At 49.0% G+C, this 17,204-nt stretch overlaps 2 protein-coding genes across 3 annotated transcripts; both read left to right on the top strand.

Annotated features, from left to right (window-relative positions):
• The first annotated feature begins 426 nt into the window (after positions 1-426).
• LOC117721902 (left-right determination factor 2) lies at positions 427-6,867 on the top strand. Its single transcript, XM_034520773.2, has 4 exons — positions 427-1,228; positions 1,919-2,165; positions 2,425-2,670; positions 5,602-6,867. Exons 1-4 carry the CDS (start codon positions 979-981, stop codon positions 5,963-5,965), a joined length of 1,107 nt encoding a protein of 368 aa, XP_034376664.1. The 5' UTR covers positions 427-978; the 3' UTR covers positions 5,966-6,867.
• Positions 6,868-12,467: 5,600 nt separating this feature from the next.
• Positions 12,468-16,136, top strand: Pycr2 (pyrroline-5-carboxylate reductase 2). 2 transcript variants are annotated; one of them, XM_034520912.2, is made up of 7 exons: positions 12,468-12,721; positions 12,952-13,022; positions 13,927-14,106; positions 14,219-14,440; positions 14,650-14,742; positions 14,839-15,002; positions 15,532-16,136. In XM_034520912.2, the coding sequence occupies exons 1-7, from the start codon at positions 12,655-12,657 to the stop codon at positions 15,695-15,697; spliced, it is 963 nt and encodes a 320-aa protein (XP_034376803.1). In that variant the 5' UTR covers positions 12,468-12,654; the 3' UTR covers positions 15,698-16,136. The 2 variants fall into 2 exon arrangements, with proteins under 2 accessions (XP_034376803.1, XP_076770729.1); XM_076914614.1 differs by having other exon boundaries at positions 12,624-12,762; positions 15,532-15,847.
• Positions 16,137-17,204: the final 1,068 nt, after the last annotated feature.

Below are 17,204 nucleotides of genomic sequence, written 5' to 3' on the forward strand. Positions count from 1 at the left end.
AAATAGAGACAGTCAAGTGCCTGCAGCTGTGGGCAGGACATGCTTCTGGGTAGATCTGGCCTCTGTTTGGAAGGTTTCTGTCCCTAACTCTGTGGCATGAGCGAGACACAAGTCTGCGCACTCCTGGTATGAGCCTAGTGGGCGAGCCCTCCCAGAAGGAATTGCTGTCTGAAGAGGCATATTCTGTGACACTCTGAGAGCAGGGGGACATGGGCAGGCTTCATGTTTCCTGAGACTGTGCTACCAAGATCTCTAGTCAGCAGCACCTACCTTCCTTTGGGATGGGAGGGTAGGGTGTGATGAGGACCATGATAAATTTCCACAGACCTGTGGGGTACTGAAGGATGACGCCTTTGACTCCAAGAGATCTGTGAAAGTGATCAAAGCCAGCCAGAGTACGACTCTGCTCCCTCCTTCCTTCTCCATGGACAAACCTACACCCACACCATCACTCTTCAAGAGTCTTAAACAGGTCTGACACGGTGATACACAGCTATAATTCTAGCATGCAGGGGATGAAGAATTGCCACAAGTTTGGGGTGACCCAGATTCGTTTCTGAAATTTTCAGCTCAGCCATGGCTGTGCAGGTAAGATACTACTTCAACAGCTGGTGAAAGAGACTCTCTTTTTACTCCGGGAATTCTCTGTCCCACAAAACAAAACTGTGTGTTGTCAGATAACTCTGATAGGTGTTGAGAGGCAGTGACCCCATAGCCAGAAATCCCAGTCTGTGTGTCTTCCAGACAGCTCTCTGTACCCTTTCTAGACAGCCCCTCCTCAGGGCTTAGGGGCTTGTCTCGTGCTGAGTTCCCAGGAGGTCCCAGGGGTGTGACCTTTCTTGTCCTTCCTCCCTGCCCCCACCCCAGGGCCAACTATAAAGAAGGCCAGTACCAGCCCTCAGCAGACCATCTAGGTCCCAAGGCACTTTCAGGGCACTTTAGGGACATATATATCCACGGTTCCTCCTGGGCAGCACCATGCGGTCCCTGTGGCTCAGCTGGGCACTCTGGGTGCTGCCCCTGGCCGGCCCTGGGGCAGCAGTGACTGAGGAGCAGGTCCTGAGCAGTCTACTGCAGCAGCTGCAGCTCAGCCAGGCCCCCATCCTGGACAGAGTGGACGTGAAGGAAATGGCCATCCCTACCCATGTTAGGTCCCAGTATGTGGCCCTGCTGCAGGGAAGTCACGTGGACCGCTCCCGAGGCAAGAGGTTCAGCCAGAACTTTCGAGGTGAGCTCTTTCTTCTTGCTGTCCCTGGTCTCTAGACAGGGCAGACTGACCATGCCCACTCTGGTGATGTGGATCCTTTCTTTGTGTGTGTGTTGAGGGGTGTACTGAGGACTCTTAAGGCCAAAAGGAGGTAGTGACAACACCCAGGCTCAAAGAAGAGAAGAACAGGGAAAAGCAGGATCATAGGGTAGGGATAGGTGTAGCAAGGGCCCAGTTCTTCTTGAGGCAGTAGTGCGACTTCTGGGGTCACCATCTAGGACCATCTGGGACAGTGGCCAACTGTGTCTTGTGCTATGAACACTGAAGTGAGTTACTGGTTGAAGCTACTTTGGGTTAAAAGCAAACAAAACCCCCAGCATCCTGAGGACTGTATAGCCCGCTAGTGAGATGCAGGAGATGATGGAGCCTCTCCCTGTTAGGGCTGGGATCAGACCTAAAGAAAGCCAGATCTAAGGCTGTAAGGACCCAACTCTCTTCAGCTTCGTTACTCCTGGGTCCCAAAGCTATTTGTGCTTGGTTGGGGAGGTTTAGTGAACAAGCTCTCCCTGGAGACATTAAGTAACTGGTTTTGCACCAGAGGCACAGAATTTGGAAGGCTCTGTCCTAGCCTACTCCAAGCACAGTGGCTCTGCCAGCCTAGAGGTCTTGTGGTACCTGGAGAGTCCCGGTTGACTCTGTCCTTGTCCACAGAGGTGGCAGGCAGGTTCCTGGTGTCAGAGACCTCCAGTCACCTGCTAGTGTTCGGCATGGAGCAGCGGCTGCCGCCTAACAGCGAACTGGTGCAGGCCGTGCTGCGGCTGTTCCAGGAGCCTGTACCCAGAACAGCTCTCCGGAGGTATGAGAGGCTGTCTCCACATAGTGCCCGGGCTCGGGTCACCATCGAGTGGTTGAGAGTCCGTGAGGACGGCTCCAACCGCACTGCCCTCATCGACTCCAGGTAGGAGATGCTGCTGGATGATAATGATGAGGATGATGAGGATGTGATGATGATGATGATGATGAGGTGTGTGTGTGTGTGTGTGTGTGTGTGTGTGTGTGTGTGTGTGTGTTGGGAGAGTTGGGAAGTGCGGGGCTCGGGCCTGCAGGGGGAGGGCAGCAGCAGATGATAGAGGTGGAGACAAGACAGAACAGACTCCTCCAGGGCCTCCCCAACAGCCTGCCAGTCCCCTCGCCTGATGCGCGCTGCTGTGTCTCAGGCTCGTGTCCATCCACGAGAGCGGCTGGAAGGCCTTCGACGTGACCGAGGCGGTGAACTTCTGGCAGCAACTGAGCCGGCCGAGGCAGCCGCTGCTGCTCCAGGTGTCGGTGCAGAGGGAGCATCTGGGACCGGGGACCTGGAGTGCACACAAGTTGGTTCGGTTCGCGGCGCAGGGGACGCCAGATGGCAAGGGACAGGGAGAACCACAGCTGGAGCTGCACACGCTGGACCTCAAGGACTACGGGTAGGCTGGAGGTTGGATGGCTAGGGATAGACCGGATCCTCATCCCTCTTCGCCCCCCCCCGCCCCGCCCCACCAAGTTTTGGATCAGTGTGACCTGTACAGGCTGCCCCAGGAGATGAACCATTCCTACCTATAATATTTTCTAGTGGTGCGTTTAGAAATGGTATTAGTCAAATATTGAGTTATAGCATTCTACCTCCACTCTTCACTTCATGAATACGTCTTTGAAGGTTTTTAGCTTCAAAACGGGCGTTGGTGGCGCATCCCACACTTGGAAGGGAGAGGCAGGCAGATCCCTGAATTCGAGGCCAGTCTGATCTACAGAGGATAGCTAAAGCTACACAGAGAAATCCTGTTTCAAAAAACCCAAACCAAACCAACGAAACACTGAAAACAGAACCAACAACAACAAAACCCATCTTATTAAGCATACACTTGAAACATTTGTATTTGCTACTGTTGCGCATGCGTGCGGTGTGGACTGGTGTGCATTTGGAGATCAGCAGACAGCTCTGTGCGCCGTGTTCTCTTTCACTTTATGTGGGTTCCAGGGATCCAACGCTACTCAGGTCATCGGTCTTGCATGGCAAGCTCTCTCCTGCTAAGCTATTTTGCCACTCCTGCATAGACTTTTTGTTGTTGTTAAAAATTCTTTATCTTGGGGGAATTTTATACATATATACAATGTATCTTTATTATAGCAGTCCCACTCCTCATCCTGCTCCTCCTGACAAGCATTATAGTGTGTGTGTAGTATGTGTGTGTGTGTGTGTGGTGTATATGTGTAGCATGTGTGTGTGGTATGTATGTGTGTGTATATGGTGTATATGTGATATATATATATATATATATATATATGTGTGTGTGTGTGTGTGTGTATGGTATGTGTATATGTGGTATGTGTTCACGTGTGTGGTGTGTGTGTGGTATGTATGTGTGTGTAGTATGTATGTGTGGTGTATATATGTGTATATGGTGTATATGTGTGTGTGCATGTATGTGTGTGTATTATATATATGTGTGGTGTGTGTGTGGTATGTGTATATGTGTGTGGTGTGTGTATATATGTGTGGTATGTGTATGTGGTATGTACATGTGTGGTGTGTGTATGTGGTGTATATATGTGTGATATATGTGTGTGCATATGTATGATATGTATACATAATATAATGTATCTTTATCATAGCAGTCTCCTCTCCTCATCCTGCTCCTTCTGACAAGCATTGTAGTGTGTGTGTGTGATGTGTGTGTGTGTGTGGTGTGTATATGTGTGGTGTGTGTGGTATGTACATGTATGGTATGTATATGTAGTGTGTATGTGGTGTGTATATATGTGTGGTGTGTGTGGATGGTGTGTATATGTATGGTATGTATATGTGTGGTATGTATGTGTATATGTATGGTGTATGTGCGGTGTGTGTGTATATGTGGTGTGTATGTGTGGTGTGTATTGTGTTGTACGTATGTGTGTGGTGTGTAAGTGTGTGCATATGTATGGTGTGTATGTGTGGTGTGTGTGTGTGGTGTATATGTGTGGTATGTATGTGTGTGGTGTGCATGTGTGGTATGTATGTGTGTGGTGTGCATGTGTGTGCATATGTATGATGTGCATATGTATGATGTGTATATGTGGTGTGTATGTATGGTGTGTATGTGTGGTGTGTGTGTGGTGTGTATGTGTGGTGTGTATGTGTGGTATGTATGTGTGTGGTGTGTACATGTGTATATGTGTGCATATGTATAGTGTGTATGTGTGGTGTGTATATGTGTGCATATGTATAGTGTGTATATGTGGTGTGTATATGTGTGCATATGTATAGTGTGTATGTGTGGTGTGTGTGTGTTATGCTTGTTCCACTGTAGGCTTGTGGTGGTCAAAGGATGACCTTGAATGTCAGTCCTACCTTAGGTCTTGTTTGAGCGAGGGGCTCCACGTTACTTGGCATGTAGCTTGGCTGCAAGCTTCTGGGGGTTCTCCTGTCCCCACCTCCTATTTTACTTTAGGGGTATATTGATTACTGAGGCACACTGCACTGCTAGCCTTCTGCGGGCACTGGGGATTTGAACTCAGGCTGTTCTCATATTTGTCACTTCCCCCATTGCGCAATCTGCCCAGCTCTTGTTTTGTATTTTGAGGCTAGGGTCTTGCCCAGCTCAGGCTGCTCTTGAATTCTCTACATAGCTCAGGATGACCACGAACCGTTGATCGTCCCGCCTTCACCTCCCTAGTGCTGTGATCACAGGCATGCATCCTCAGGTCCAGCAGCATGGACTTTTAAAAAACCTTTCACTATTCTTGTTTAGTTTTTTTGAGACAGGGTCTCACTATGTAGCTGGCCCGGAACTCTGTGTAGATCAGTCTGGCCTCAGATTTACAGATCAATCTGTCATTGTTTCTTGAGTGGTAGGGGTATTAAAGGCCGGCATCACTGTGCTCGACTTTACTAGGTATTATAGGTAACCAGGTATGGTTTAAAGCTAACAGGCTGTGTACAGGTTACAGGTACAGGCTGTACCTCCTTGGGCTTTCTGGAGGCCATCTCCCATGAACATTGGTCCCTGAGGATAAGTAGGGACTGTGTACGACCAGGCCTTTGTCATGAAGTTAGGGTCTATGCAGCTCTATTTTTCATTGGTCATCTGTCACATCACTGAGCACCTTTGGGTCTCAGTGTCCCAACTTCCTTCAGGATTCCTCTGAGGATGAAGTACAAATATCACCTGAGGTGACACACAGGCCCTACTTAGTCCTGGCGTACCTACACCCTTAACAAACAGCAGCTCACCCTACGTTCTAGACACTTCTTTGTTCTTTAACCTTCACAGTGTTCTTTTTGAATACCTTAGGAAATTGTTGGTAGGACTCCCCCCCCCCCCCACATGCCCCTGACCCCTGCCCTGTCAGGTGACTTTTAATCTCTACCCCGACAGAGCTCAAGGCAATTGTGACCCCGAAGCACCAGTGACTGAAGGCACCAGATGCTGTCGCCAGGAGATGTACCTGGACCTGCAGGGGATGAAGTGGGCTGAGAACTGGATCCTAGAACCGCCAGGGTTCCTGACTTACGAATGTGTGGGCAGCTGCCTGCAGCCACCGGAGTCTCTGACCATCGGGTGGCCATTTCTGGGGCCTCGGCAGTGTGTTGCCTCAGAGATGACCTCCTTGCCCATGATTGTCAGCATGAAGGAGGGAGGCAGGACCAGGCCTCAAGTGGTCAGCCTGCCCAACATGCGGGTGCAGACGTGTAGCTGTGCCTCCGATGGGGCGCTCATACCCAGGGGGATAGATCTGTAGTCCCCACGTCCACAGTGTTATTCTCAGTGAGCTAGCTACCTTGTCCTAACTTAGTGCCCACATTTTACCTTTTCCCTACAGGCTCTCATGACTTGGTTTCCTTGTCCATCACACAGCTTAAGCACTTACATGAGTAAATCACGTCACTCCAGTAGGACACCCAACCCCACTTAGCAGAGGACATGGCTACGCAGTGAACAGGTTTCCCAGCTGAGTCTGTTTTCTGGCCAATTCTCAACTAAGTGTGCCACAAAACCCTATGGTGAGACCAGGGGAATCAAAAGCCAGTTTACTCTCACACAGTGATTGCTGGGGATAGCATACCATGACAGGGGCTGCCCACAGCAGGCTGGGATGCAGATGTCTCAGAAGCCTGAGGCAGCTCCTTGTTAAAAAAAAAAAAAAAGCAGTTGTTCCCATTTCTCCTGACCTTAGCCCTGGACAATGACTGTATAGATTTCATTTGTGTGTGACTGCTTTTCAGCTGGCCTTGGTGTGCATAATTATTCTATTATGTATGACTTTTCTACTTCCTTCTCCTGCTCTGGTGAATTCTGTGAAACTGGATGTTCCTCGATGTAATAATTCTTAAACAATTAAAAATTGAGGCACAGGGCACAGCACAGCACAGTCCTAATGGCCCAGGTGCATGCTGTGTGTTCTCATCTGGGAAACAATGCAGTAACTGCACAATGGTAGTTCCAGATTAATGCGTGACTTGCAAAGAGAGTTTGAAGGGTTTATTAGAAAATGAAACAGAGCCAATACTAGGACCTCAAGAAAGGAAAAAATCTATTGAAGTTATGAAGTAAGTTTTGCACAACATTTAAGAGTGGTTTCTGGATAAGGAAGTATAGAATACATAAAATCTTATACTAGTAAAACTAAGTCAAAACACTGGGACCCTTAGGAGAGTCACTGTGTGCAATGCACAGAAGTAGAAATCTAGTGGAACTGCTGAGTTAAGGGTTAATTTGACTCTTTCTGGCCACTGCCTGGCAGCTTTGCCCAAGTCATTTATCATTAAAGCTTCACAGGAAATGCTAGTAGCTGACCTCGGAGCTCTGAGCTCTAAACTATAATAAGTCAAAAGTTAAAGTTTAAATAATAAGTTTGCAATTGTTATTATTATTTTGGCCACAGGCCTGGGAATAGGGGAAGCTTGAAACTTTGGGGAACATTTGTAATTCTTGATTCGTTGTGGGACGGGATTATTCTTTTGAATTTGATTTGGCAAGGATTATACAATGCTTTTTTTTTTCTACCTGCTTTTGGAGTATCAATAAAAGACTGGAGCAAGAAAAAGGTGGGAGAGTGAGTCATTGAGTGGAGAGAGAGTGAGGTGTGTGTATGAGGTGTGAGTGTGGAGGAAGTGGAGAGTGAAGAGAGTGTACGGAGAGTGTGTGTGTGTGAGTGAAAGGAGAGTGCATGTGATGAATGTGAGGTGTGTGTGAGATGTGTGTGAGCGTGAAAGGAGAGTGTGCGTGGTGTGTGTGAGAGTGAAAGGGAATGCACAGAGGTGTGTAGGAGTGTGGGGATTCAAGAAAAGGGAACAGGAGAATGCAGAGTGTGTGCAGCCTCAAACTGCGAGCAAGTGAGAGAGAGAGAGAAAGAGAACACACACACACATACACACACACACACACACAGAGAGAGAGAGAGAGAGAGAGAGAGAGAGCGCAACTTTAAGCCTTGAAAAATTGTCAGTTTGTACTTGAAAGGTTGTCTGTGTCTGTTTATTATGTGCCTTCCAGATATCCCTGCTTCCAGTTGAGAACTCTGATCTTGTGTGGAGGCTGGACCCCAACAAGTAATATTTAAATTCATTTACACAAAACAAAAAGAACTTCAACAAGCCCTAGATGGGAGGATATCTGAAAGATCCCACTAGCCATTCCAGACTTTTTTTTTCTCTTGAGACAAATTCTCAATATGTAGCCCAGGATGGTCTCAAACTCAAAGATACTCCTGCCTCTGCTTCCCAAGTGCTGAATCAAAGGCATTCACTGTCATGACCAGCCCACTGTAGACTTTCACAAATACTCTGAGGCCCTTGTTCTAAGAGTCTAAAGAAGAAGGGCTATCGGCTGGGGAGCTGGTCAGGAAGTCAGATGTTTAGCTTCTAGAACTGACCGAAAGCAGGCATCTCAAGGTAACGCAGAAGCCTGTGAGTTACTCAGGAGCCTTAAAAAGGAGCAGTGGGCTTCAGCTCGGAAGCTTCATGGCCCAGGAACAGACAGCCTCTAGCATTATGTGCTTCTCCAGAGTCAGGGTGACCTGGATGTGTTTACTGTCCCCCTAGAGAGCTCCCTTCGAAAGTATCTGCATTCACACGATGCTCTCTTCATAGTTAGCAAAAACCAATGAAACAGATAATCTAAAGAAACGAGATTAAAGGGATGTTCTACTCCATGTCTTTTTTTCTTTTTGTTTGTTTGTTTGGTTGGTTTTTCGAGACTGGGTTTCTCTGTGTGGCCCTGGCTATCCTGGAACTCACTCTGTAGACCAGGCTGGCCTCGAACTCAGAAATCCTCCTGCCTCTGCCTCCCAAGTGCTGGGATTAAAGGCGTGCGCCACCACTGCCTGGACCCTCGACAGAAGGGGATGCTGGGTAATGGCGGCAACATGGCCGGACGGTAGGGGATAATCTAAGTCCCTCAAGCTTGGAAGCTTCAGGACCACAGTAACTAAGTTTAAGTTCCCCATGAGGCTCTCATGTGAAAATATTTTAAATAGTTACATACACTTCCCCTACAGAAAGTATTTTGACCCTTGCCATGAAGAGGGGGATATGGTTAAGCAAGCATTTGTGGAGCTAGGCAAGGAAAGAGTATCACAAGTATCATCACTTAAATGTTCATAACTGAAGCCAGGCACGGTGGCACACACCTTGTATTTCCAAACCCAGGAAGTAGAGGCAGGTAATTATCTGTGAGTTTGAGGCCAGCCTGGTCTACAAAGCAAATTATAGGTCAGTCAGGTTTGTTATAAAGAGAAACTGTATTAAAAGTCTTAAAGATAAAAAAAACAAAAAAAATTTCTTGTAACTAATGCACAGAGACTAGTCCTTTGAGTCTTTACTAGAGTAACCTATTTATGTGTTAGACTGTTAAAAAAAAAAAAAAAAAAAAAAAGCAGGGGCTGGAGAGATGGCTCAGCGGTTAAGAGCACTGACTGCTCTTCCGGAGGTCCTGAGTTCAATTCCCAGCAACCACATGGTGGCTCACAACCGTCTGTAATGGGGTTGGTGCCCTCCCTCTTCTGGTGTGTCTGACAGCACAGTGTATGCATCATATATATAAAATAAATTAAAAAAATATTTTTAAAAAGCCATTTTTGGGGATGAAGATATGGCTGACTACTGGCTACCCTTCCAGAGAATCCAGGTTCAATTCCTAACATACAGATGACACCTCGCAATTGTGTGTAATTCAATTTCCACAGGATCCAACATTGCCTTCTGGCCTCTATGGGTACCAGGCACGAAGGTGATACACGGATATACATGCATGCAAATTACCTATGCACATAAATTAAATCACTGTTAAAGCAGTTCTTCCCACGGTTGTTCAGCAAGAACAGCAGATTTCTTGTTAAGAGCAAGGGAAGAGTAGAGATTAAATAAATATACTTTTCCGGTCTGGTTTTGTTGGTGCCTTTTGTTGCTGGAGTCTACAGCCATTTCTAATTTATTAACACTAGGTGGCGCTCTAAACCCGAGTTTGCAAATGAACTCTGCTAGACCTTTTCTGTGGTAAAGCCAAACTTGTCAGTCTTTGGTCTGTCTTCATTTCCTTAGTTGGTATGAACAAATATTTCTTTTACACTCTGCAGGAAAAAAAAACAACAAAACTTTATTTTCTTCTTAAGAGAAGGAAACAAATACAGGCAGAAGCCAAACCCCATTAGAAGTGGGACTTTTTTTTTTGGTTTTTGGAGACAGGGTTTCTCTGTGTAGCGCTGGCTGTCCTGGAACTCACTCTGTAGACCAGGCTGGCCTCGAACTCAGAAATTCGCCTGCCTCTGCCTTCCAAGTGCTGGGATTAAAGGCGTGCGCCACCACTGCCCAGCAGACTTTTTAATTTTTCAATTTTGTATTTGTTTGTATAGTTTTTTTTTTTTTTTTTTTTTTTAAATAAGGTCTTATGTCTTTTGTAGCGCTGGCTGTCATGAAACTCACTTTGTAGACCAGGCTGGCCTCGAACTTAGAGATCTGTCTGCTTCCAGAGGACTGGGTCAAAAGGCTTGTGTTACTACTGTGGCCCAGCCTACATTTAGTCTCACTACATAGCATTGGTTTGCATGAGATGGTTACAAAATCCAAGATTAAAAGGTTCAAGGGAGGAGGGAGGTATGAGATGTGGAGCGGTTGGGGTGGGGTGGGGGCAGACCAGGTAAGGGATGTAGTCTGGACTGTAATAAAGGATTAAAGAATACAAATAAATAAATTTTTTAAAAGTTTCATCAGTTTTGTCTATAAAATTATTGGTTTTTTTAGTCTATGTATGAATTAGTATTGTCTGATCTTTTTGTTTGTTTGTTTGAGACAGGGTCCTAAGGTGGGCTATACAACCAAGGGTGACCTTGAACTTTTGACCCTTATAACCAGTTTCTCAAATGCCGGAATTGCACCATCTCACTGGGTTATGCAGCGGAGGGGAAGGAGCCCGGTTCTTCATGCATGCTTCTGAATGAGCTATATTCCCAGCCTTCCAACAATAAACTTAATTTTAATTCATTTTTTCAAGGCCAGGGTTTCTTCTATCAGATATCCTAGACTGACTTGGAACTCTCAAACTTCCTGCCTCTGCCTCCATTACAAGATCTGCATAACCTGTCCAGGCTTATCTCACTGAATTCTCCTGACAAAAACCATCAAGATTAAAATCTCTCTTAAGATGTCCTCATTGTGTGGGAAAAGGAAATACAGAGCTATTCTCCAAAAACCGTCCTATTGGTTCTCCTTAGGGGGTGTGACTGAAAACAGTGCTGACGTGCATGCAGGTCAATGGTGAGCCCACGCCTGGTGTGTAAAAGGCCCTGCTTCCATCCGAAATACTGAAAAAGAGAGAGAATAAAAAAGGACAGCTTTATACCGAATCTAATTGCTGGGTAATAGACATGGATTCCTGAGTAATAAACGAAGGTGAGGGAGGTCTGACCGCTACAGACTGGCGGTCTGCTTAGCTGGGCCGCCTCAGAATTCTGTCACGTTGCCTGGATCGTCCTAGTTCTCCGAAGGGGCGGACCTGTTACTTAAGGATAAGACCGGAGGAAGGCCCTGAAGCCCTGATAAAATGCTGCTGGAGGCGAGAACACGGGAGGGAGAGGAGGAGGAGGCGGAACTGGTTTTTCTATAGGCTGGGAGATTAGGGAGGCGGAACAGCGGGGCAGGGTGGGGCCCTCCTGCAGGGTGTGTTCCAAACGGCTGGGTGGGATGGTAGGCATTCATCTACCTCACTGTAGCCGACTACAGGATGCAAGCGGTTTCCGCTTCTTGGAAGACTGGTAGGAAGGTCCGTTGAGTTCAGCAACTTAAGCCCAGCCTGGGCAACAAAGCAAGACTCTGGGAAAAAAAAAAAAATCGTTCTGCTTTAACTGTTTGTTCACCACAGTATCCCCTGAACCTGGCTCCCTAGGTACCTGTTGGGGTAGGGTACATCCACAAACAGAATAAATACACGTTAAAACCCTGTGTAAAGTAACGTTTCGGTGGCGTTGGGAAACTGCTTATGATTTGTATACTATAGAAATTTATGTTCCACACTCCTATAATCCCATCACTCAAGAGAATGAGGCAGGAAGGTCACAAGTTTGAGACCAGCCCGGGCTATATAGTGAGACACTCTCCTGAAGTCAAACTCAACCTGTAGCTGTTCCGACGCCCTCCGATGAGTCTGGACGTGTTTCGAGAATTTTTCTGGAATAAACACTACAATACTAATGGAAGAGAGATGTCACTGGTGATCGAAGTTAGGACAGAGCCTGAAAGGCTTCGATGCTGGGTCTCTTTATATACTCTAAAACCACAAGGTGTGGTGAGCAAACAAGTAAGACGTTACAGAAACCGAAGTGGCAGTCATTTCTCATTGTCTCCGCTATTTCTCCAGGTCATTCTGTTCCGGGTAGCAGGAGGAGTCATGCTTGGCAAACAGGCAGTACAACAGTGTTTTAAGGAAGTCACTAAATAAACCAACAATCATGATCTAATAATTCGTCTTTTCTACCTAATTCTACTTCGGAAGGAGCATGCTATAGCCTGGTGTCCACTCAGGGTTCATCTCTAATAGGCGCTTTGGAGATCTCACTCCTAGACCAGAGTTAGAAACCAACTCTTCAAACCAGGAGCTCCTAGCGTCCCAGGCAGGTCCACACAGGTAGGAAGCTGAGCTACAGGTTCCACCCGCCGCGCGTACAGAAGGCGGGCGCACGGCCTGAAGGCGCTGCCGATTGGTCCGCACCGAGATCCGAGCCTCGGATTGGCTGCCTGAGACACGTGGCCAACAGGAGGCTGCGTATTTGGCAGTGGATGCTTAGGGATACTTGGGGCCTGCCTGACAATTCGTCTAGTGCAGTCCGGTTTGAAAGCTGTTCCGAGCAATTCGGATCCGTCTTTTTTTTCCACGCGCGGACACTGATCTTGGGATTCCCAGAGACTCCGGGTCGGCGTGCGCCGGGATCCTGCGGCCATGAGCGTGGGTTTCATCGGCGCGGGCCAGCTGGCCTGTGCTCTGGCGCGGGGCTTCACGGCCGCGGGTGAGCGCGTGGTCAGCCTTCCGTCTCACCAGAGTGAACGAGTGAGTGAGTGAGTGAGTGAGTGGGTGGGTGGGTGAGTGAGTGAGTGAACGTGGATGGATGGTAGGTTTGCATCCATCTGGTTGGAGCATAGCGTCGGAGGCCGGCACTCCCAGAGCTGCTGTGGGCTTCCATTGATGGGCTGCATGATTGGGCCATGATCCACTGTTGAAAAACTTTGTTCTCTGTAGGTGTCCTGTCGGCTCACAAGATAATAGCCAGCTCCCCGGAAATGGACCTGCCCACGGTGTCTGCGCTCAGGGTAGGAGGGATGGAGGGGAGTGGGCAAGAGGTAGAGGCCCAGGAAAAGCGTGACCTGAGATGCCCTGAGTCTGGCTGGCTCTAACCCTTCCTGGGGGTGGGGGGTCATCATTATGCGCCCTGCACCTTCTCTGAGGCAGCCTAGGGTGGTGAGAGCCCCCAGGCAAAGTTAGTGTCGGATCCAGACACTGGGGTGAAATTAGGCATACAAGATTCTTTTTGTTTGTTAGTCTGTGTTGCTTTGATTTCACTGCATAGTCTGTGTTGGCTTCTAAGTCTGGAAAATTCTGCTTACGGAGAATTTTTCTCATTTACATGTAGTCCTTTGCTGTTGTAAATAACAGTGGACTTGTAAATGAGAGTGGACTTGGTGAGTTACTTAGTTTCTCTCAATAAAGCTTAATGTGCCAAGTTTTATACCATCTGGCCAATGTGAGACAGGTCAGCAGATGAGGCAGCTGATGGACAGTGTTTATGTCTAGTATAGGCTTATGTCCCCAACACTGTAGGGCCCCGGATACTCACCTCAGAACCCTAGAGGGGGCCTGTGGAGGCTTGTTACTCTGGTAAGCAGCTGCTAGGTTAAGAGTGGGCTTCGAAGCTCTGCTGCACTCTGACTCACTCAGACTCTGGGCACTGCCATCTCACCTATTTCCTCAGCTCTTCCCACCAGTGATTGCTGGGCTTGAGGGAACAGCCACTTTTTTGGCCATTGTGGAGAAGCTTGCATGTAACATCTGTACTTACTTGCCCAGTGGAAGGAAAGGAAAACTGTCATTTGGGGATAGTCACGGAGCCCTGAAGGCACAAAATAGAATTTTGGCAGAGAGGGTTGGCTGTTCTGTGGTGGCATGGGGCTCAGCCATATTGCCAGGCACTACTGACAGGGTCACCTTCTCCTGCAGAGGATGGGTGTGAATCTGACCCGAAGCAATAAGGACACTGTGCGGCACAGTGACGTCCTGTTCCTGGCTGTGAAGCCCCACATCATCCCCTTCATCCTGGATGAGATTGGGGCGGACGTGCAGGAGAGGCACATTGTGGTCTCCTGTGCAGCCGGCGTCACCATCAGTTCTGTGGAGAAGGTGCTGATACCCCATTGTGTGAGAGGAGGGGTGGCCTGGGAGTGGCTTCTGATGGGTCAGACCTGGGGGAGCTGTGCCCTGGACACTCAGTTGGCTTGCTCTCCTCCTCTAGAAGCTCATGGCTTTCCAGCCAGCCCCCAAGGTGATCCGCTGCATGACCAACACGCCTGTGGTGGTCCGAGAGGGGGCCACTGTGTATGCCACAGGCACCCATGCTCTGGTGGAAGATGGGAAGCTTCTGGAGCAGCTGATGAGCAGTGTGGGCTTCTGCACAGAGGTGGAGGAAGATCTCATTGACGCTATCACTGGGCTCAGCGGCAGTGGGCCTGCCTATGTGAGTGGTCCTCACTTGCCCACTGGCTTGCATGAGTCCTAGGCAGCCGAGGGACTGGCAGAAGAGAGGGCAGCTGGCACATCTCTTGGACACAGCTGCCTGGGGGAAGGAGCTGACCTCTAGGATTAGTTTCAGTCACCAGAGAAAGCAGCCTCTGGGGTGTGGGTGCATGGATGCTTGTTTCCTGGGTTCAGAGAGTATCTCCACAGGCGTTTATGGCCCTGGATGCGCTGGCAGACGGTGGGGTGAAGATGGGCGTGCCGAGGCGCCTGGCAGTCCGGCTGGGGGCTCAGGCATTGCTGGTTAGTTCTTTTCGTGTTTGGCTTTAGGGTTGTGTTGGGGGGGGGTTACTGAGCTAGGCGTACGTAGGCTGAGTCTAATGCTTCTTTGTCCCTCAGGGAGCAGCTAAGATGCTTCTAGACTCAGAGGACCACCCAGGCCAGCTCAAGGACAACGTCTGCTCCCCTGGGGGAGCCACTATCCATGCCCTGCACTTCCTGGAGAGTGGGGGCTTCCGCTCTCTGCTCATCAATGCAGTTGAGGCCTCCTGTATTCGAACAAGGTGCGTGTGACCCGCTCTTTCCAGCCTGAGTTCTTCCATGTCCAGCCTACCCTGGAGTGGGTTGGTGTTGCTCCTGAAGATTTCATGAACGGTGTCAGAATCTGTACTCTGTTGGTAACCAGGGTTTAAGCTTTTTTTAGCCAAGGGTGTGCTAGTCTTACTATACTCAGTTCTTAGCCCACTTCTGATAGCTATGATTAACTTTGATTTGTAGATGGGGACATTCAAGTTCAAACAGTGAAATGATGGAGGTGGGACTCAACTCCAGACTGGCCTCAAACCTGTAACTTCCCATAGCTTTCTTCTTGTGTGGTCACAGGTGTCACTGGAACAGTGTACCTAGCTTGGATCGCACGAGATGACTGTGATACCCCTGTTATATAGGTCTCTTAAGAAGCTTAGAGCTTCTCTGGGTTGGGATTCTGGGTCTTGGTGGTATCAGGCTGAGAAGCTGGGGCTGCATAGCTGGGGAATGCTCAAAGCTCTGGCTCCAGGGTTTATCATCTTTCTGGTGGGGCTTTGTTTACAGAGAGCTACAGTCCATGGCTGACCAAGAAAAAGTGTCCCCTGCTGCCCTTAAGAAGACCCTCTTGGACAGAGTGAAGATGGAGTCACCCACGGTGTCCACGCTGGCCCCGCCCAGCTCAGGGAAACTCCTTACAAGAAGCCCCACCCAGGGAAGCAAGAAAGACTGAGGAGGTCTCTGGGGTGTCCCTGTCCCCTGTAGTATAGGGAGGGACAGGCTCAGGTCTCGGGCTGAAGCTGTTTAGATCTGTTCACCTGGTGCCACCGAGTCCTTCTCTTGTCCCGTGGCAGAAGGTGTTCTGGGGAGGAGGCTGATGGCAGAAACCTGAAAGCCCAACATGCCTCTCTGAGAGAGGCAGAGGCCTCGGAGTTAGCATCCTCTTCAGCAGAAGTCTGTGGAGAAATTTAGTTGGATCCAAGGGTGGTTCAGTTTGACCTCCAGGAGAGGTGCGAGGAAACAAGAATCCTCTGAATTAAAAATGTGCAAAAGAAGCATGTGGCTTGTTGGAAGTGTGGGGACCCATGACCTTTTGATTGACTCTTCTGTACAGGCACCTATTAGAAGGTGGTGCTCAGGGCTGCTTTAATAAAGGTCTTATTTATTTTTGAGTTTTAGTCTCACTGTGTAGCCCAGGCTGACCTTGACTGTGTCAGTCCTCTTGCCTCTGCCTGTTTACTTGTCTGTCTGTCTGTCTGTCTGCCTGCCTTCCTGCCTTCCTGCCTTCCTGCCTTCCTGCCTTCCTGCCTTCCTGCCTTCCTGCCTTCCTGCCTGCCTGCCTGCCTGCCTGCCTCCCTCCCTCCCTCCCTCCCTCCCTCCCTCCCTCCCTCCCTCCCTCCCTCCCTCCCTCCCCTGACTGTCCTGGAACTCACTCTGTAGACCAGGCTGCCCTTGAACCTTGAACTCAGACTGACTGCTTTTGCCTCCCAAGTGCTGGGATCAGAAGTGTGCTCCATCCCCTCTCCTTCTCCTCCACCACCATCACCAGGGCTTTTTCTCTACCTCTAAGTCACTGTCAGGGGTCACTTTTCTATTGCTGTGATAGGATACCATGACCAAGGCAACTCTGAGAAGGAACAGTTTGCCTTGGGCTTGTGGTTTCCGAGGGTTCGAGTCCACACTGGCAGAGCAGAGGCGTGGCAGCAGGAACAGCTGAGAGCTCAGGAAGCAGAGAGGGCTAACCCTGAGCCTCAAAGCCCATCCCTGGTGCCAGCTTCCTCCAGCAAGGCCACACCTCCCAGTCTTTCCCACACAGCCACCAACTGGGGACCAAGTATCAAATTCTCAAATTGTAGGGAGAAGTCTCACTCAAACCACTATGGTCATGTTCTCTGCCTTCCTGTGAGGCAGCACTCACTGTACAAGGGTGGGAAGGAAGGGTAAGGGGTAAGGAGTCATGCCCTGAGAGCTGGAGTGACTAACCCACCCCACCTGGGGTTAGATTGCCACCAAAGATCCAATGTCAGTGGCCCTCCTTGTTGCCAGGTGGAAGGATGTCCTCATCCTCACTTGATAAGATGGCAAGGCCTGGTGAGACCATCCATTTTTATGCCCTCCAACTTGTCAGAAACCAAGACCAGAACGCTGCCTGCACAGACTGCCCGTGGCCTGTCCTCACAGGGCTCTCCAGCCAACCTGGAGCAGCCTTCAACCCCCACTAAACAGCTTTTCTGAGGGCC

Source organism: Arvicanthis niloticus, chromosome 16, assembly GCF_011762505.2.
Source record: "Arvicanthis niloticus isolate mArvNil1 chromosome 16, mArvNil1.pat.X, whole genome shotgun sequence".
Classification (NCBI taxonomy): Eukaryota; Metazoa; Chordata; class Mammalia; order Rodentia; family Muridae; genus Arvicanthis; species Arvicanthis niloticus.

Coding starts and splice junctions, on each gene's coding strand:
- Pycr2 (XM_034520912.2), top strand. CDS start 12,655: ATGAGCGTGGGTTTCATCGGCGCGGGCCAGCTGGCCTGTGCTCTGGCG. Junction 13,023..13,926: donor CCACGGTGTCTGCGCTCAGG/GTAGGAGGGATG, acceptor CTTCTCCTGCAG/AGGATGGGTGTGAATCTGAC. Junction 15,003..15,531: donor GCCTCCTGTATTCGAACAAG/GTGCGTGTGACC, acceptor CTTTGTTTACAG/AGAGCTACAGTCCATGGCTG.
- LOC117721902 (XM_034520773.2), top strand. CDS start 979: ATGCGGTCCCTGTGGCTCAGCTGGGCACTCTGGGTGCTGCCCCTGGCC. Junction 2,166..2,424: donor ACTGCCCTCATCGACTCCAG/GTAGGAGATGCT, acceptor GCTGTGTCTCAG/GCTCGTGTCCATCCACGAGA. Junction 2,671..5,601: donor CTGGACCTCAAGGACTACGG/GTAGGCTGGAGG, acceptor CTACCCCGACAG/AGCTCAAGGCAATTGTGACC.